Source organism: Gopherus evgoodei, chromosome 6 (assembly GCF_007399415.2).
Source record: "Gopherus evgoodei ecotype Sinaloan lineage chromosome 6, rGopEvg1_v1.p, whole genome shotgun sequence".
NCBI classification, from domain to species: domain Eukaryota; kingdom Metazoa; phylum Chordata; order Testudines; family Testudinidae; genus Gopherus; species Gopherus evgoodei.
In genome coordinates, this window is record NC_044327.1 from 108,640,908 (window position 1) to 108,661,893 (window position 20,986).

Consider the following 20,986-nt stretch of genomic DNA (forward strand, 5'->3'; position numbering starts at 1 on the left):
TTTCTATTTAAACCTAGGGACTGACACTTTGAGCGCTGTGGTTGATCTCAGCTGCTCCAGTATCATGTGATGAGAGAAGGCAATCATAGAGTCATAGACTGTCAGGGTTGGAAGGGACCTCAGGAGGTCATCTAGTCCAACTCCCTGCTCAAAGCAGGACCAATCCCCAACTAAATCGTCCCAGCCAGAGCTTTGTCAAGATGGGTCTTAAAAACCTTTAAGGTTACATCCCTAATGTATTGAGGACCCAAGTCACTTAGAGACTTACCGTATGCATTACATTAACACCTGGTTTTGTACCTGGAGATGACTTGGCAGTCAGGGCAGAGATGTATTATACTAATATTATGTATTTTGATGTATTATACACCTGGATCAAAGATGTATTATGCTGCTTGCTGAGAGGACCAGTAACTAAACAGGGTGTCATACTCTGCCCTTGCTGACTTTTTCCTCAGAGTCTTCAGTATAGCCCCAGTAGAAAGCATCTCAGTAACCCAGTCTGGAGGTGACAAAAACACAGAACACGAACAACATCCACATACAAAGGAAGGATCTGACCCACCATTTCCAGGCTATTTCAACAGCCTCCCTGTGTGAAACGTTCTGTGGTTTCCAGTCCTAAAAAGATCGGAAAGACAGGAAGTGGAGTCAAAGCTCAGCTTTCCAGAAGTGGAGGGATGGAGGGTGGCAAAGGAATTCAGTCTCTGCCACAGACAGTCTGACAGCATTACAAACATGGAAGTAACAATGGCACTCTAAGTGGACCTTGTGTATATTTGTGTGGTGCAGATTCCCTGGAATAGTGAGGCCATGTGCGGTCATGGCCGGCTCTACCATTTTTGCAAAATAATAATAATAATAATAATTAATTAATAATAATAAGCCGCTTGGACTGCTGCCCAAACTGCCGAAGCAAAAAACAAAAACAAAATGCCTGTACTGTGCTGACCCAAGAATGGACAGAATGCCACCCCTTAGACTGTGCCACCCCAGGCATGTGCTTCCTCTGTTGGTGCCTGGAGCCAGCCCTGTGTGTGGTCACATAGGCTTAAGGCTGCTACTCTGTGAGAGGCTAAGACTATCCAGACAGCTCCACAGTGGAATAGTCATCTAGATTACTCAGCCTGTTGCACACCAAGCATACATGTTCCCCAGAAAACCACATCCTGCATAGGGTTCTAAAATAGTGTGTCATTTAACTAATCTCTAGTACAAAGGTAAGAGGTATCTTTTGAATAGTTTTCTTATTTTGTGTGGGTAGTAGATAAATAAGTCAGAACGCACATACACCTAATAAACATAGAAAAGAAAATATTCCTACTTTTTTATGCCTTTGAAAAGCCACCTGTTAGTGTATAATGATTATACATATTAGCACAGTAGGTGTAAATGAAATTGATCAAAGACAAATGAAGTGTAAATGCAAGTTTACTGAAGTGTCTGAAAGTGTATCATATCCTATCACATGTTATTAATTGTGTTTTGTCTCTAATCTGGTGTTTTAGATCATCATTAATTATGAAATCTCAGAGCCTCGGAAGGGGTAAATCAGATGAGAAAGATATACGAAAGCTTAAAAAGATGGAAAAAGAGGAGAAAGAGTTCAGAAAAAAGTTTAAAGTAAGTCTTATTAGAATACAATCTAAAAATGAAAATGCTTGCATAGTTTATTCTCTAATTTTTAAATTATCCCTTGATTTCTTCTGCCACTGAAAGGTACAGTACTCATTTTTGGAGATCACATGATCATCTTAAATGGAATAATATTCACTGTACTTCACTCAATATTTTTAACATAGCTTTAAAAATTCCAGTAATCAGCATTGATTTCTCCCCCTAAATGTTGATCTTGCAAAGCTTTACAGAAGAAATCCTATCAATTTCAATGGGATTACTCTACCAAGCAAGTATATTCTGCATGAACAAAGGTTTTCAGGGACAAGGCTTATCTCAGTTAAGTCAATACTTGATTAACAATGAAATAAAAGAAAATAAAATCAAAGCAGTTTTGAGTTGCACATAGACACAGAGTCAGTGAGTGCTTGTAATAATTGACAATTTACATCTTCAGAGTGCTGAGCAAAGTTAGATAGTTGATCCTCACAAGCACCTTTTGAAGTAGCAAAATATTACTATCCCCACTTCTATAGATGATGGAACTGACCCAGAGGTCCTGAGATCCTCAGTTTTCCTGAATTAATCAGGGGTTATGGGTGCTCAGCATCCTAGAAATCGTAAGTGACTTGGCCAAATCAATGTAAAAACTCAGATTAGAACTCAGGAGATTCTGTAGCCAACTCTTCAGTCAGGGAATTGACCTGCTTCAAACTTTGGCTTTCATCCATCTGACACCCTTTTTGGTAAAGTTAAATTAAACTGAAGATGTTATATTAACATAATATATATATATCTTTTAGTTGTGTGTTCCTGTGGCAACTCTAGTTCTTTCAAATGACAGTTTAGGAACAAAGGTTACTGCAATGATGTAGACTTGTTTATACTCAGACCCACTGAATAAGGGCAGCAATTTTCAATGTTGCTTAGACCTGTCCTGATGCCATTTGAAACCAGTGGCAAACTTAGGCATCTTAGAAGTATAGTAATTTGTACAAGATTAATTTACATTGTGAGGGTTTCTGCCTTATGTCTGACACTACCACAGTAGGCACGAATTAGTAATAACAGTACAATTCACACAGACTCGTGACTTATTGTATCATTTTAATTAAAGGATTTTTTTTTGCTTTGTGGTACACAAAACATTAAACAACTGCTGCAATTAATAACTGAAATAGGATGTAGGCATTAAAAGAGAGCTAGATACATTCATGGAGGTTAAGTCCATTAATGGCTATTAGCCAGGATGGGTAAGGAATGGTGTCCCTAGCCTCTGTTTGTCAGAGGGTGGAGATGGATGGCAGGAGAGAGATCACTTGATTATTGCCTGTTAGGTTCACTCCCCCTGGGACACCTGGCATTGGCCACTGTCAGTAGACTGGATACTGGGCTGGATGGACCTTTGGTCTGACCCAGTGTGGCCATTCTTATCTCAAAAACTATATGATGCAGGTATGCTGCAAAGTAATAAAGATCGTTCCTCTTACACAATAAAAGCACAAGAATGGCTATACTGGGTCAGACCAATAGTCCATCTAGCCCTGAATCCTGTCTTCCGACAGCATCCAGTGCCAGATGCTTCAGAGGGAATGAATAGAACAGGGCAGTTATCGAATGATCCATCCCCTGTTGTCCAGTCCCAGCTTCTGGCAGTCAAAGCTTTAGGGACACCCAGAGCATAGAGTTGCCTCACTGACCATATTGGCTAATAGCCGTTGATGGGCCTATCCTCCACGAATTTATCTGATTCTTTTTTGATCCCATTCTTACTTTTGGCCTTCCTATCTTTTAACCAGTTACTGATCCATGAGAGGACTTTCCCTCTTATCATGTCTGCTTAAGAGCCTTTGGTGAGGGACCTTGTGAAAGGCTTTCTGAAAGTCCAAGTACACTGTATCCACTGGATCACTTGTCTACATGTTTGTTGATCCATCAAAGAATTCTACAGATTGATGAGGCACAATTTTCCTTTACAAAAGCCATTTTGACTCTTCTTCAACATATTGTGTTCATCTCTGTGTCTGATAATTCTGTCCTTTAGTATAATTTCAACCAATTTGCCTGGTACTGAAGTTAGATTTTCTGGCCTGTAATTGCCAGGTTTGCCTCTGGAGCCTTTAAAAAAAATCAGCATTACATTAGTTATAAACCATAGAATAATGTTTGCCAGTATTTTACACGCTTAGGACATGGATACAAACTGAATAAAATTGGCGCTTTTGTTGACAGTCTCAACACAGTGGCCAAGGACTGAACGATCTGTGCTCTGATTTTTAGAGTGATTCATCCAGCTCAGAGCTGGAGTATATTGGAAAACAGTGTGGGAAGTCTGCATTGCCACTGCCTGTGCTGTACCTGTTTGTTTGATGAAAGACGATTTCACTCTCCACCTGTGTCAGTTCAGCAACCTGCACTAACACAAAAATTTCCCTACAAAAATTTAGAAATCAGTACAATTATTCAAAGACAGCTGAATAATTGTGTGAAAGGAGTAGCCTATTGGGAAAGAAGTGATTTTATTAGCTACACCTCATGTCAATAACAGTTTGTCATTTGTGATTTTTTGACTGACTTGGATAAAATATATATCATCCCATTCATTCACACCAAGGGCTGACTTTCAAACACTTTGATATGCAGTGCATTCTCTATTTGTATCAGCAAATTGGGTACTTGCATATTCAAATAGCTTTGCAGATGACATCAATTTGCTATTCCATACCCATAGAGACGTGCAAGACAAAATCAAATGATCCAGGCCTACGCACAATTAGTGGGATTAAAAATCAGCACCAAGAAAACTAAAACCATGAGAATTAAGCCACAAGAAGAAGCACCAATAACCTTTTCTGGGACTGACAAAAAAAATCCAATATTTCACATATTTTGGCAGCATTGTAAATGTCACAGGTAGGACAGACATTAAAGCCAGAATATCAAAAGACAGACATGCCTTTGTAATGCTAAAGTTGATCTGGAGAAACATACATTTTGCCCTCCAGATTAAATTTCAAATATTTAACATCATTGTCAAGTCAATATTAATATATGGCACTGAAACTTGGAGACTTATTAAGACCTTACTACCTAACTCTAAGTTTTCATAAACAGCTGCCTTAGACAAATCCTCAATATCAGATGACCAGTAAAAAAACACAAATGAAGAATTCTGGAGGACAAAACAGAAACTGATAAGACAGGAAATTGTGGAACAAAAATGGAGATGTCTAGAACATACGTGGAGGAAATATCTGAATAATATAACAAGATAGACATGGGACTGGAACAGAGCCAGGGCAACAAGCAATGAGGGAGACTAAGAATAACATAGAAACACACAACAGAAGCAGAACCAAAAGCCATCAAAATAATATGGCAGCTGGAGATCAGCAAAGATGGAAAGCCCTATGTTCTGCATGGAATAAAGAGGCGTAAGAGATGTGCAGTCAGAAATATAGATACCATAATGGCGCAAACAATTACTTGCCTAAGTTTCTGAAAACCAAACCACAAGTGTTAAGAGACTGTAACACAATGTATAAGAGACTATAAAGCTTGTGTAATGTTTGCATGTTGCATCTCTTTATTTTGTTTTTGCAGTTTGAAGGTGAAATTAGAGTTCTTTATTCCACTACAATTATCGCAGATCTGCCATCTAAAAAATGGGGAGCAAAAGACTTACAAGTGAAACCAGGGGAGTCAGTTGAAGTTATGCAAATCATAGATGATGCCAAGGTCCTGTGTAGGAATGAAGAAGGAAAATGTAAGTTATGTAACACATGGTACAACATGACACATATTGTTGAACAAACTGGCAAGTAGAGAATAATAATTTACTGCATAACATCACTCGTGAAACTAAAAGAACCACAACCTTGTTATGATCAAGCATTGACTGATGATTGCTTTTTCTGTTTGCTTTATGGCTGACAGCATATAGATTATTTGTTGTTATTATTTTGTTATTACACAAATGCATGATAAGAGACTTCTGTGAATTTGCCCCAGCGACTTCTGTGAATTTGCCCCAGCAGCCAGGAGCTGCCCAGGAGGGAAGCTCTTAGCTCCCAGCTACCACAGGTGGCAGGGGGACCCCTAGCTCCTGGCTGCCATTGGCAGCAGGGGACCCCTGAGCTCCAGGCTGCTGCAGATGGCAGGGCCGCAGTCCTGATTGAAGCTCCGAGTCGCCGCAGACAGTGGGGGTATCCCAAACTCCCGGCTGCTGTGGGCAGCGGGGAGACCCCAGACCTCCAAGCCGCCGCAGGTGGTGGGGGACCCTGGAGCTCTGAGCCCCCACAGGCAGTGGGAACCCCCAGAGTTCAGAGTGGGCCCCCGCAGCTGCCCAGCTTCTCCAGGCAATGTGGGGACCTTACATCTAAGCTCCTCATTTTGTCATGGATATTTTTAGTAAAAGTCACAGACAGATCATGGGCTTCCATGAATTTTTCTTTATTGCCCGTGACCTGTCCATGATTTTTACTAAAAATATCCATGACAAAATCTTACCCTTAAATACAGTCAATATTGACAAGAATTCTAAAGCAATAAAGTTGGCATTTCTCAAAACAAAAATAAAATTATTACAAATATATTACAATAAAACATCTGTGAAATCAATGGTAGCAAAACTCAGCAGTTAAGGACTTTTCTTGTCACTTTTTCTCTTTGTACATGTAACCTTTCTGCCCCTCTGAGTTGGCAGCAACAAGGGCCGGGTTCAATATCCAGGGGTTCCGTTTCAATAACACAATACATAACCAGCTCTAGCCCCCACCCAGTGACCTGGGACACTTACATACTACCACCCCCGGGCGCCTCTAGGAGGCAATACTTCCTCTCTCGCAAGCACGGAGTCTGAGTGTAGCAAAATCCTTTTAATAAAGGAGGGAAACAATGCGGCATCCCATTGGAGAAACACCACAAATAGGATTATAACACAAACCATAAGCAAAAACCCACCTCCAAGTACATTTGGCAATGTCCTTTCCCCTTTAGGGTCTTTAGTCCAATCATCCCAAAGTCCAACAACCCGAAAGTCTCTGGTCAGTGCCACCCCAGAATTCAAAAGTTTATCTGCAGAGTTTTACTCCCCACAGCCTGGATGGAAATGGGGGGGGAAGCCCACACAGAGTGTTAAGGGGAACCTTACGTGGGCCAGGGCCAACTGCTCCGCCTCTCCGTGGAATTCTGCTGCAGCCTTCACCACGACCAGCTCCACTACATCAGCTGTGCCGCTCCTCCAGCTGACCTGTGAGCCACTCCAGCCGTCCCTGCAAACCGCTCCACTCCGCTCACTGTTCCATGGGCTGCTGCAAACTGCTCCGCTCTGCCAGCCGCTTAGCGATAGGTCTTCAGGCTCCCCCACTAGTTAACACAGCACTCAGTGATCTCAGTTCATCTCTTTTAGTGATTTCAGCTCTTAATAGGGGAGCCCTGGTGCTGGTGCACCATTGGCCCAACTCAGCTCAGCAGTCTCTAGATGGACTCCTAATGGAATTAAAATTAGCTCTACTCTTTAACAGTGGAGACAAGAGGATGTGCAATTGGTGTTCCAGGCCCTCAAAAGGGGCCCATACCATCAGGTACTCATACTAGTCCCCAGCCTCTCTCAATTCACTGGGTTTTGGAACCCATGTCCCTTGTCTAGAAAGTACTACTTAACTGAGGTTGAGTCATTTCTGTCATAAAGCAGTCTCGTAGTTCCTCATTCACATAATTAGGGAGACAGCACTTTTTTTTTCCTCCTGCCCCAATAACAAAGAAATTGGGGATCCCCGAGCTGTCAAAATAACCATCCCAGGCTGCCGTGGGCTATGCTAGGTGCGGTGGGTGTGCCAATGCAAATACCTGAAATTCCTTTCCACACTCCCTGACATTCACCACCACATGTCAGGGTAGAGCTTGTCCTGACTCTGCTTACATACACAATTTCCCCCATTTAATTTTTTACTTGCTCAAATGCTACTGTACCTACATACACCTCTACCGCAATATAACATGACCCGATATAACATGGGTTCACATACAACAAGGTAAAGCTTTGACATGCTGCTCTGAGCAGCGTGTTAAGGGTACCGGGCCAGGCCGGGGCTGAGGGGTTCGATAAGGGACAGAGGGTCTTGGGGTGCTCAGGGGCTCCCCCCCGGGGTCTGGGGGGCAGGAGCTGTGGGAGGGCACTTTGGGGGGTCCTGCAGTCCCAGAGTGGCTCAGGGGATTAGCAGGGAGCTGGGAGCAGCCTGCTCTTCTTCCCTCACTACAGCCCCAGCCATGTGGCTCAGGTGAGGGAGCTTGGGGGAAGGGATCCCCCCGCACTCACCAGCAGCGGCGGAAGTGGAGCAGCCTGGCCCCAGCCCTCTCCACTCCTCCAGCTCCCAGCCGCAGCACTCCGCTTCCCATCACAGGCAAGTACGGTGGGGCATCCTTTCCCCAACCTCCCCACATTCACCTGCAGTGGGAAGCGGAGCACCACGGCTGGGAGGTGGCAGAATTGAGCAGGCTGGGGCCACGTTGCTCCGCTTCCTGCCGTTGGTGAGTGTGGAGGGCAACCTTTTCCCAACCTCTTGAGTGCAGAGGGCAATCTTTTCCCAACCTCCCCACACTCATCAGTGGCTGAAAGCGGGGTCTTTAGTCCAATCATCCCAAAGTCCATCCCACCAGCTCCACTCTGCCAGCTCCCAGCTGTGGCACTCTACTTCCCGCCACAGGTGAGTGCTGCAGGACCTTTCCCCAGCCACCCTTCAGTGACACGGCTGGCGCCGAGGCAAGGAAAGCGGACGGGCTGAGGCCACGTCGCTCCACTTCCCGCCACAGGTGAGTGCGGGGGGGCATCCTTTCCCCAACCTCCCCTGTGCTCACCGACGGTGGAAAGCGGAGTGCCGCGGCTGGGAGCGGGCGGAGTGGAGCGGACTGGGGCCAGGCTGCTTCCCTTCCTACCACTGCCAGTGAGTGCCTGTCAGGGGGTGGGGGGGGGGATAAGGGTCAGAGCAGTCAGGGGACAGGGGGGTTGGGTAGGGGGTGGGGTCCTGGGGTGATTAGAGATGGGGGTCTCTGGAGGGGGCGGTCAGGGAGCAAGGAATGGGAGGGGCAAAGCAAGTTTGATATAACATGGTCTCACCTATAATGCGGTGAGATTTTTTGTCTCCCGAGGACCGTGTTATATCAGGGTAGAGGTGTACTTATTTATATACTACCTACCTACACACCTACATAGATCCACACATATTCTCATCTTGGTGCACAAGGAGTGGCAATTATAGGGACAGATACTTCTCTCAGTTATCTGGTATAAATGTAGAATAACCACACTGAAGTTATTAGAAGAATTCTGTGGATCAAATTTTCATTAACACTGCTCTCTGGGCCAGATTCAAAGTCCATGGCAGACTTTCCATTCACTTCAGTAGACTTTGTTTCAAATTGGTAGCCTAAAGGGACCTTAAAGTGTTTGTAAATGTAATTTAAGGTCCCTTTATACTGCTGCAGTGTTGTAAAGAGCCCTTGGTGCAAATAAGAATCCATTTTTATCAGATAAACGAGAGCAGAGTTTTACCCACAGGCACCTACATTCACGTATCACATAAAATACACAAAAAGAAACAAAGTAGTTTTAAAACCTGGCACATTTTGATACATAGCTTTTGGGCCACATTTTCCCACAAAGAAAGAAATGCAGTATAGGCGGGAGCAATGTCAAACAGACTCAGAGACCAGAGATCTGCAGGAAATCCTAGCTCAATAGCATGAGTCCAGCCTCCAGCAATAGTAGAACCACCATTTACTGGGTGCTATGGGTTGCATTGCTACATCTGAGTACAGTATTGCACCCTGTGACTTCAAGAGGGGGAAAAGTTGCAGAAGCCAATGAACTATTTGAGAAAGAGCAATCCTGCTCTCTTGTGAATGTGCCTAATAAAGAAAGGAAGATTAAAAAGCAGAAATGAGACAGACAGAATGGTTTTTAAATGGAATATTTCTCAAAGTTCTCCATTAGATGTCAGCAGATTGTTGGGCCAGTCCTGCAAAATGTTAGACTTGGTCTACACTACAGAGTTGGTCAACGCAAGGCAGCTTACATCGACTCAGTTATGTCAGGTTCTACACTACAATGCTGCTTCCGCTGAAGTTAGTGGCCTTTATGTAAAAAGAAAGAAAAATACATAAAAAATGGTCTCTCTGTATTAAGGTGACAAATACAGGGTCATTTGCTTAAAAGAAATATGAATAAACAGCCTTATTCAAAAAGAATACAATTCAAAACATTCCAGCAACTATACCCATGTAAATACAAAAGAAAAACAATAGAAACCTTACTGCCTTACTATATTTGTACTTACAACTTGGAAACAGAAGATTAGAAAGGAGGAAATAGAGAAATTCTTCCCATAGCCGAGAGGGAGATAGGCACAAGACAAAGAACTCAGACACAAACTTCCCTCCACCCAGACCTGAAAAAGTCTGGTTTCCTGATTGGTCCTCTGGTCAGGTGCTTCCAGTTACCTCTTTCCAGGTGTAAGAGACATTAACCCTTAGGTATCTGTTTATGACACGCCCCCCAAATTGCAGACAGTGGGGAAGCTCACTGGTGGCGATTTCCTCCTAGAACTTGAAAATAACCAGATTAATACAACACATGCACCTTTACATATACCACTAAGTATATAACTAACAGACTTCTACATTTTAAGAACACTTTTTAACTACTGGATTCTAGGAAACTCTCACGGGAGAGTGCATCTGCTACTTTGTTAGAAGCTCCTGAGATGTGCTGAATTTCAAAATCAAAATCTTGGAGAGCTAAACTCCAACGAAGAAGTTTCTTGTTGTTTCCCTTGGCAGTATGAAGCCACTTTAGTGAAGCATGGTCAGTTTGTAGCTGGAACCGCCGTCCCCAAACATATGGGCGTAGCTTTTCCAGGGCGTACACAATGGCGTAGCATTCCTTTTCACTGACTGACCAGTGACTTTCCCTCTCAGACAGTTTCTTGCTGAGAAACACAACAGGATGGAAGTTGTGATCCGTTGCTTCCTGCATGAGTACTGCTCCTATTCCACGCTCAGATGCATCCGTGGTTACTAGGAATGGCTTGTCAAAGTCCGGGGTCCTGAGCACAGGGTCAGACATGAGCGTCACCTTCAGCTGGGTAAAGGCCTTTTGACACTCATCAGTCCACTTAACTGCATTTGGTTGGGTCTTTTTGGTCAGGTCGCTCAGTGGGGCAGCGATTTGGCTGTAGTGTGGTACAAATCGCCTGTAGTACCCGGCCAAGCCTAAGAACGATTGGACCTGTTTCTTTGACGTTGGGACAGGCCACTTTTGGATAGCATCCACCTTGGCCTGTAGGGGGTTTATGGTTCCTCGACCCACCTGGTGCCCCAGGTAAGTCACTCTGTTTTGGCCTATTTGACACTTTTTGGCCTTAACAGTTAGTCCGGCCTGCCTGATGCGCTCAAAGACCTTTTCCAGGTGTAGTAGGTGTTCAGGCCAGGAGTCCGAAAAAATGGCCACATCATCGAGGTAGGCAACTGCATATTCTCCCAGTCCTGCTAGTAGACCATCTACCAGCCTCTGGAAGGTGGCGGGTGCATTTCGAAGGCCGAAAGGAAGGACATTAAATTCATACACCCCCGCATAGGTGACGAATGCTGACCTCTCCTTGGCAGGTTCATCTAGCGGTACTTGCCAGTACCCTTGGTTAAGTCTATTGTAGAGATGAACTGGGCACGTCCCAACTTCTCCAATAGCTCATTGGTGCATGGCATTGGATAGTTGTCCGGACGAGTTACCGCATTTAGCTTACGGTAGTCCACGCAAAAGCGTATTTCCCCATCTGGTTTGGGTACCAGAACCACTGGAGATGCCCATGCACTGGTAGATGAGCGGATTATACCCATCTGTAGCATGTTCTGGATCTCCCGTTCTATAGCAGCTTGGGCATGAGGAGACACCCGGTAGGGTGGGGTTCTGATTGGGTGAGCATTATCTGTGTCAATGGAGTGGTATGCCCGTTCAGTCCGTCCTGGGGTGGCTGAGAACAATGGGGCGAAGCTAGTGCACAGCTCCTTGATTTGTCGCCGCTGCAGACGTTCCAGAGTGGTTGAGAGGTTCACCTCTTCCACGCCACCATCTTTTTTCCCTTCGTAGTAGACACCATCAAGCCACTCAGCATCATCTCCCTGGACTGTAAACTGACAAACCTGTAAGCCTCTGGAATAGAAAGGCTTGAGAGAATTAACATGGTACACTCTAGGCATTAGTGAGGAATTGGGAAATGCTATGAGGTAGTTCACAGTTCCCAGGCGCTCTTGGACCATGAATGGCCTTCAAGACCATAACCTGGTCTCCTATCTTGAAGGAACGTTCTCTGGTATGTTTGTCATACCAGGCCTTTTGCTCTTCCTGAGCATCCTTTAGGTTTTCTTTAGCAAGGGCTAAAGAGTGTCGGAGGGTGCTTTGTAGGTTGCTGACAAAGTCCAGAATGTTAGTTCCTGGAGAAGGCGTAAACCCCTCCCATTGCTGCTTCACCAACTGTAATGGCCCCTTAACCTCGTGATCATACACAAGTTCAAACAGTGAAAACCCTAAACTGGGATGTGGTACAGCCCTGTAGGCAAACAGCAACTGCTGCAACACTAGGTCCCAATTATTGGAGTATTCATTGACTAATTTACGTATCATGGCCCCCAAAGTTCCATTAAACCTTTCCACCAGGCCATTGGTTTGATGGTGGTACAGGGTGGCAACCAAGTGGTTCACCCCATGAGTTTCCCACAGTTTTTCCATGGTCCCTGCCAGGAAATTAGATCCTGAATCAGTAAGGATGTCGGAGGGCCAACCTACCTTGGCAAAAATGTCTGTTAGGGCCAGGCACACAGTGTTAGCCCTGGTGTTGCCTAGAGCTACTGCTTCCGGCCATCGGGTAGCAAAGTCCACTAAAGTCAGTACGTACTGCTTTCCTCTGGGTGTCTTTTTTGGGAAAGGACCCAGAATATCCAGAGCTACTCGCTGAAATGGGACCTCAATTATGGGGAGTGGCTGGAGAGGGGCCTTGACCTGGTCTTGAGGCTTTCCCACTCTTTGGCATACCTCACAAGACCAGACATACTTGGCAACGTCCTTGCCCATCCCCTCCCAGTGGAAGGACTTCCCTAACTGGTCCTTGGTTCTGTTCACCCCAGCATGGCCACTGGGATGATCATGGGCTAAGCTTAAGAGCTTCCCCTGGTACTTAGTTGGAACCACCAACTGTTTTTGCGGCTGCCATTCTTCCCGGTGTCCACCAGAAAGAATCTCCTTGTATAAAAGTCCTTGGTCTATAACAAACCGGGATCGATTAGAAGAGCTGAGAGGCGGTGGGGTGCTCCGTGCCACCGCCCATGCTTTCTGAAGGCTGTCATCTGCTTCCTGCTCAGTCTGGAACTGGTCCCTTGAGGCTGGGGTCACCAGTTCTTCCTCAGACTGGGGACTTGGGCTTGGTCCCTCTGGAAGCGATGTAGGTGATGGGGTTGTTTCCGTTGCTGGTGAACCGCTCTCCGCTGGTGCACCTGAGGGTATTTCAGGCTCTGGCTGAGCCTTTTGGGTATGGCTGTATGTTGCTTCTGCCAGTTCTGGCTCACTGGTGCTCACTGGCGTTGAGTTTGAAGATGTGGTTGCAATTGCTGGTGCTGGTTGCTGTTCCAGTTCTGGGCCTGGGATTGGAGGTGCTGTGGCTGTTTCAGTGGTTGGCATGGTATCCGGGTCCACTACCTCTGTCTGGGGCTCTGGTAACACCGACGGGGCGTCCGTGGACGGCTCAGGAACAGGAATGGGTCTGGAAGCTTGCCTGGTTTGGCTACGTGTAACCATTCCCACTCGCTTGGCCCGCTTCACCTGGTTGGCCAAGTCTTCCCCCAGTAGCATGGGGATAGGATAATTGTCATAGACTGCAAAAGTCCACATTTCTGACCAGCCTTTGTACTGGACAGGCAGTTCAGCTGTAGGTAAGTCTACAGCTTGTGACATGAAGGGGTAAATTGTCACTTGGGCCTTTGGGTTGATGAATTTGGGGTCTATGAAGGATTGGTGGATAGCTGACACTTGTGCCCCCGTGTCTCTCCACGCAGTAACCTTCTTTCCGCCCACTCTCAAATTTTCCCTTCGCTCCAAGGGTATTTGAGAGGCATCTGGGCCTGGGGATCTTTTGGGTGATGGTGGTGTAATGAACTGCACTCGGATGGCGTTCTTTGGACAGGGGGCCTTGATATGTCCCAGTTCATTACACTTAAAGCATCTTCCATCTGATGGGTCATTGGGTCGAGGTGAGTTACTGGAGACTGGTGAGGTGGAAGAATAGGGTGTCTGTGGCTTTACTTGGGTAGTATGTGGGGTCTTTGGCTGTCCCCAGTTGTAGGGTTTATAGTCGGTGTGCCCCCTGGGGTATTCATTCCCCTTGACAGTAGCTTTCTTGCTTTCTGCTACTTCCATCCATCTGGCTCCAATCTCCCCCGCCTGGGTGAGATTTTTGGGTTTTCCATCTTGTATGTATTGTGTTATGTCCTCAGGAACACCATCCAAGAACTGCTCCATTTGTATGAGGAGGTGTAGTTCTTCCAAGGATTTAACATTGTGTCCTGATATCCAGGCCTCATAATTTTTCCCAACGTAGTAGGCGTGTTTGGGAAATGACACATCTGGTTTCCACTTTTGGGTTCTGAAACGCTGACGGGCATGATCCGGGGTTATCCCCATTCTGTGTCTGGCCTTGGTTTGAAAAAGTTTATAGTCGTTCATGTTCTCCTTAGGCATTTCAGCTGCCACCTCTGCTAAAGGTCCACTGAGCTGTGGCCTTAATTCTACCATGTACTGGTTTTCAGGGATGCTGTACCCAAGACAGGCTCTTTCCAAATTTTCCAAGAAGGCCTCAGTGTCATCACCTGCCTTGTAGGTGGGAAATTTCCGGTGCTGTGGAACAATAATTGGTGTTAGGATTGGCTGTGTTTTGCTTAGCCTTTTCTAATTCCATGGCCTGTCGGTGGGCTTCCCTCTGGAGTTCCAGCTGTTTTTGGTGGTCTGCATCTTTGGCTGCTTGTTCTCTTTTGTAGGCTGCCTCTCTTTCTCTTTCTCTTAGTTCCATTTCTTTTTATTTTATTTCCAGTTGTCGCCTGTGTTCAGCTTTTTTGAATTGTTCTTCTGCCTCCCTTTTTTCCTTGGAAGTCATGGTTCCTGTTTTCTTCTGTTGGGGTGCCCTCTGGTGTTTGTTGTCTGAACTGCAGGTTCTCTGTTGCCTCCTGGGGATTTCTGCCTAGCAACAGTGCCTTTTTCCCTTTCTTCCTCTAGCTAATGTTTTCAATGTAATGTAAACCAGAAAAACCACTTTATTTGCATGTGTATAGTGCTGGTATTTGACTCCTAATGGGAGTGCTATTGTGTGACAAAAGACCCGTAATAGTTACTGTCCCTGCCTGCAGGTATATGGGATCTTGGGGAGCAATTACCACACAGGTGGGGTGCAAAATAAACTTTATTAAGGAAATGCAAAAACAGGGAAAATTTAATAGTGAGGGGTATGGGGTTTGTTAAGGTAGGCAATTGGGGAGGGAGTTCTTTTAGTATAGTATAGGGGGTTTCAATAGTGGGGTACAATACAGTGGGGTACAATACAGCTGGTAACCAACTAACACTGAAGTATAAATGTAACAGGTAGCTAACAATTTCTAGGTAAAGGGTGTGTCACAGCAGCATATAACCAACTAACAGTTATGGGTAAAATGTGTTAAATAACCAACAACTTTAGGTAAAAATGTGTCACAGTGGTGTAAATATAAATGTGAGGTGTGTGAGAGAGAAAAAGGGTAACCAATGGGGTTTTATGCTAGACTTCAGTAATACAATTGAGGTTTGGCAGCAGTAGGAGCGGGGTGAACACGTGGGGGAAGGGATTAAAAGAGAGAGAGAGAGAAAGGCAGTGGTAGAGGAATGAGGTTAGGGGATGGGGGAAGAGGAGCACGTGGTGGAGCAGAAACCAAAGATAGAGGCGCTACAGAGGGAGATTTAAACTCAGGGAGACACAGAGAGCAGACAGGCTGCAAGTTTAAACAGCAGAGAGACTGCAATGAGTGACTCTGGAGCTCGGGGGGGGGGAATTGGGGCAGTGGGAAGACAAATTTAAATAGTAAAAACCTTATCTATCCCCTAACTTAATCAAACTTATATAAAATGACAAGCAGCTACAGAATACAACCAGGCAATGATTTTCTAAACTTATCTTAACCAACAATTAGGCAACACAACAAATATCACAGAAACTTACAAGCTCTACAATCTTAACAAACTATGACTTATTAAAAAAAAACAAGACCTATGGTGCACCTTATGCTATGGGGAGGTTACAGAGGGCAGAGTGGTATGTATCCAGGACCCAGCTCCAAAGGAAGCCAAGGGATGGTAGCTACAGCGGTGGATACAGCTGAAAGCAGAGAGCCCCAAGGCAAAGCCCACAGGAGCAGAGCTTAGCAGTGGCAAAGAGCTCTGTAGTTTAAGAGAGGTTTTAAGACACAGACCAAGGTTTAGCTTGAGTCTGTGTGCTGGGGAAACAGAGCCAGCAGCTAAAATAATAAAATAAAAGTATAGAAAGTTTTACAGAGGGATTCTTACCAGTCCCCAAGGCAGCAGCAAAGGCAGAAGCAGCAGCAACATCAGAAGAGGCAAGGAGGGTTCGGTACAGTCTCAATAATCAGGAGATCTCTCAGGTAGCAATTCGTTTTTCGTGGGGGGGGGGTTCAAAAACGGGGGTACACTCAAAAATAAAACGAGAGCGGAGAAAGGACCCCCCAGAACCCCTGGCTGATCAGACCAGGCAGCAATGCAGGAACCTTTCTGAGGTGTGTTTCAAAAATGTCTGGTTTTAAAGGCAAACTTGGGCAGTTTCCCACCAGTAATCCTGATAGGCTCCCTCTGTCACAGGGGAGGGGGCACAGGGGAAAAACTGAAGGTAAGCCCAGAGACATGCCTGGACATAGTCCTGTGCAATAGGTGACTCAAGAGCACATGAGACTATGACTCATGCCCAGGATCTTAAAACCACAATAGGCCTTGCAGCTCTGGACATTGCCTACCCTACACCAAGCCCAGGTTCAACGAGGTGATAACAGGACTAACCCTTTGAAAAGGGCAGTGGTCCCACTTAGCATGCAGCACAAGTGGCCATCCCTTTGAGAAGGGCAATGGCTCTTGTTAAACAACTTAAGGGGCCCTCCCTTTGAGAAGGGCAGTGGCCCTGGTAAACAACTTAACAGCCAGGGAAGGGCGGCCACAGGAGAACAGAAAACAAAATGGAGTCTGGGGAAACAAAATGGAATAGGAGAATAGCTGTAACGGACATGCCCCCCTGGCCGACCTGAACGGGCTGTGAGGGGGATGTCCCATGCAAAGACCAAAAAAAGGGGGGAAAAAAAAGAGAAAAAAAAAGGTTTTACAAGTCATCGTCTTCGTAGTATGGAGGTGGTGGTTTGCTGCTGTCCAAGGGGATGGAGGAATACCTCACCTGCAAAGGCAGGGCTGACACAACCTTATGAATTAGCTGCTTGACCACTGCTATCCCCAACAGAAAGGCCACAAGAACAATAGCCACAGTAATAAGCCACTGCTTGATGGACTGAGCCCAGGTCCCCAACCCCCAGCTGGACCACTGAGCTTGCCACCAATCCCACTGCTTACGCTCTTTACGAATCTGGACGGCGAGGGAGGATAGTTGGTCAGCCACGGCTGAGACATTGTTCCACCCAGGCTGAAGGCGCAGGCAACATTGTCCTTTAAAGCGAGGATCGAGGTCCTCCAAGGCGACACAAAAGTCCTTCTGTAGGATGGTCTGGATCAGAAGACGGTTCTGCTCGGCGTAGTTGGCTAGGATAGTGAGGGCGTCGCTGGTTCGACGAAGTCCTTCTGCTGTGATGTTGGTGAGGGCCTCCAGACCAAGCGACAGTCCACGGATTTGCTGTAAAGTTAAACTGTATGAGAGGGGGTTAAACTGTATGTACCCTCCTATGACCATCTCAGTGGCTGACTTGAGTCGCTCCCATGCGGTGGCTGTTCGTCGTTTGCGTGGTGAGGAGAAGAAGGGGCGACGGTGGTGAAAGAGCCCTCCTCCCTTTATGACGAGTTGCCCGATGGCACATACCCCCTTGGGAATGCGGGTAGAGCAGTCCGGGCAATGTTGTTCCCACAGAGCCACACTTGTCCTGCGGAAGAGGGTAAAAACTGGTCATGGATGGAGCTTCGCTGGGGGGATTTCTGGCCAGGTGGTATATCGACCTCCATCCATAGTAGGTGGGCGGCTCTGACCTGTCTCAGTTCTACATGGGTCTGAGCTGTGGATAAGTATTGGGTGGGGTTAAACACTGTACTTGTTGAAAGATGATTAATAAACCTGGTGAACTCAGTGCGGTATCTTGAGCTTCCTTTCTTGGGGTTTGAGTTAGGCCGAGGTCCTATGAACCACTGGGTGCAATTGGGATACTGCCCCAACGGAGTGGGATTGGAGAAGCCAAAGAACACGATGCAGGGGGCTGCTGGGAGTGGTCCTGTCACCGCAACAGGGGCGAATGAGTTGGGTCTTCGGTCGTCGCTGGTGGTGTTGCACGTGAACAGAGGCCGATGAACCCAGTTTGTGTTGTTGCAGGCTGAAGCTGGATGCTGTGGAGTCAGGTTCGTGAGGGGGAGGAACTCCCAGAGGAAGGGGGACCCTCCCTCTGAGGCCTTTGGTCTTGTACAGGCAACGCAATCGTGTGATGGGGGGACATCTGACAGGTTCCCGATGAGGACCTCCTGTAGGGCGTAGGCTCTCAACCAGGCAACCAGAGGGTTTTCTCGAGGCGGGGTGGCAATCATGGCGACTGATTCCTACGGAGACATAAAAGAAAGGTGGCCCCTCTTAGGGCCTGTTATGACCGAACACTAAGCCAGTTGTGGTGGACCAGGTCAGGCTTGCCCCGTCCATCTATTTGAATATGATAGGTGTTAGGGAACCGGCCAGGTGTGATGATGGTGGCTGCTAGTGGAGTGCAGGTTCCCTGGGCATTGGGAATAGAGACCCACACTGGCTGAGAAATACTATAGGCAGGTTTCCAAGGTTCCCGTGGTTTAGGAGCAATTTCTGGCCATCGGCTGTATGCTGTATTAAGGGAAATGAGGGCTTGAGGCAGGACCCGGTCCCACCCCTTGTAATCAGGGGTGCTAAGTATGGCCCGAATCTGGGTCTTCAGCATTCCGATCCGTCTCTCCACGACTCCGTTGCTTTGGGGGTGATATGGCAGGTGGGTGTGAAGACGCACCCCCCACTGGGACACCGTCTGGTCTATAGCTTTACTGGTGAACGGTGGCCCTCCATCGGTCTGGATCTCTTCGGGTGCCCCCCAGGCAGCAATTACCTGGAGAAGGGCTACAGAAACAGCTGGTGCAGTAGATCGCCTGAGGGGAGAACATATTAACTGACGAGACCCTAGGTCAACTATTACAAGCCCCTTTGGATACTGTTTGGCCCCCGGGAGGGGCCCAATGAGGTCCATCTGCCAGGTTTTACCTGGGCTAAAGTGCTCAGGGCTATAAGCACCATGAGCATAGACAGGCTTGTTAGTGACTCGTGCCTGTTGGCAGCTCAGACACCCTTGAACAGCTTGGGTGCACTGCTGCCTAGACACGCTCGATGTTCGTCTCCCTCGGTCAGTCAACAGCTGATGTAGGGCACGGGCAGGCAGGTGCCCCCACTCTTTATGAAGCCAGGTGATGAAGGGATCACTGCAAGAGATAATGTTAACCTGGGATATGTTACACTTATATTCTCGGAGTTGTAGATCCAGGCTGGAATGAAGAGGGTTACTGTCAGACCTGTGTGAAGGACAATGAGTAACAAACCATGGCAGCTTGGACTGTGCTGCCAGTTGAGTAATCTGTGCCCATATTTCTTCATGAGCGGTGGGCCGTCCTTCTCCCATCAGGATGGACACGCAGTAGCTTGAGTCCACTCCCAGGACCACGCGTGTTTTCGGGTGGGCTGCCACAATGTGAGAGGCTGCCAGTAGGACGCCTTCTGCTTCGGCCTTCTGAGCTGAGCTGGAAAAATCTAAGGGTTTAACTTTGAGGGTGTTACAGGTAGCACACAGCATTCCTGCTCGGGGAGAAGGTGATGTGCCCCCATCAGATACAATCCAAGGGGCATAGGCACTCATTTGGGCAATAGCCCCCGGCTCAGTGGGAGCTGCAGTGGAGGAGGATTTGAGGGCCCAATGTCCAAATACCTCCTGGGCCTGGTAAACGAGTCGCTCCCAGGTAGCAGGGGCTCCCTGGAACTGGGGGGCCGGGGTGAAGGTGAGGTATGGGAGAGCACGCTGGACAGCAAGCATGGCAATGCCCACAGGCCCATAACGATATTCGGGTCCTGACAACTTCCGGGCCTGATTGTGGACAGGGAGGTCCTCTTGGGACACAGTTACGGCCACATGGTCTGAGGACACAGTGAGGGTAATCTCAATAGGGTTGGTGGGATTCCATCGAGCCAAGGTGGGCCCAGAGCCCAACCAGGCAGCCAGGGAAGACACCGCCTGCTCGGCCTCTGGTGTCCAAGGGGTTTTAATGTTCCTGGCATATTGCTGCAAAACAGATAGTTGTGGCAACAAAGCAGCAGGGAGAAACTGTCTGTGATAGTTAATTACACCTAACATATGCTGCTCTTCACGTCTGCGGGGAGCTACCCCCAAGGGGAAAGAATTCGTGAGTGGGTGGTAAGTTAAGTGGCGTAGCTGTCCCTTTTCTACAGTAAAACCTAAAAACTGAAAGGTAGAAGTAGCAGTGAGGACACTTTTAGGCAAACTGAGGTTCCACCCATCGGTGGATAAAGCGGCCTGAACCTGTTCAGTGACCTTTTGTACTTCAGTTGGTATGGTGCCAGTTATAAGAATGTCGTCCACGTAGTAGACAACATGAATGTTGGGGAGGGATGGTACCTTCTCTAATGTGCGGGTTAGGGCCTCACTGGCACAGGCAGGTGAGTTTTTGTACCCTTGGGGACACGCTTGCCATTGGTACTGGGCTCCCTGGTAAGCGAAGTTTAACAATCCCTTGGGGTCATAGAGGGGGATCTGATAAAACATATCTTTTAGGTCTATTGTACAGGCCCATTGGTTAGTGTCGTCCAGTAGGATGCGTTCTATAGTGGGGATATCCCATTTGGCGGCGAATGCTACTGATCGTATGTGTTTGTTAGCGGCGCGATAATCTATAACCATCCTGTACTCATTGGTTTTGTGTGGTTTTGGGATTCCCCATGCACTGGACAAGTATTTGCTCGCTGACACACGCCGAATCTTGTTATCATTAAGCAATGTTTCAATGAGCTGG

General features: G+C 46.9%; 1 protein-coding gene across 5 annotated transcripts in view; it reads left to right on the forward strand.

Moving 5' to 3' along the window:
- The window catches only part of FYB1 (FYN binding protein 1), a 150,676-nt gene that overhangs the window by 112,763 nt on the left and 16,927 nt on the right, over positions 1-20,986 (forward strand). For all 5 annotated transcript variants that reach the window (XM_030566629.1, XM_030566630.1, XM_030566628.1 and 2 more), the window contains 2 exons: positions 1,509-1,623; positions 5,221-5,383. In XM_030566629.1, the coding sequence (XP_030422489.1) occupies positions 1,509-1,623; positions 5,221-5,383 (278 nt within the window). The remainder of the gene's footprint in view (positions 1-1,508; positions 1,624-5,220; positions 5,384-20,986) is intronic.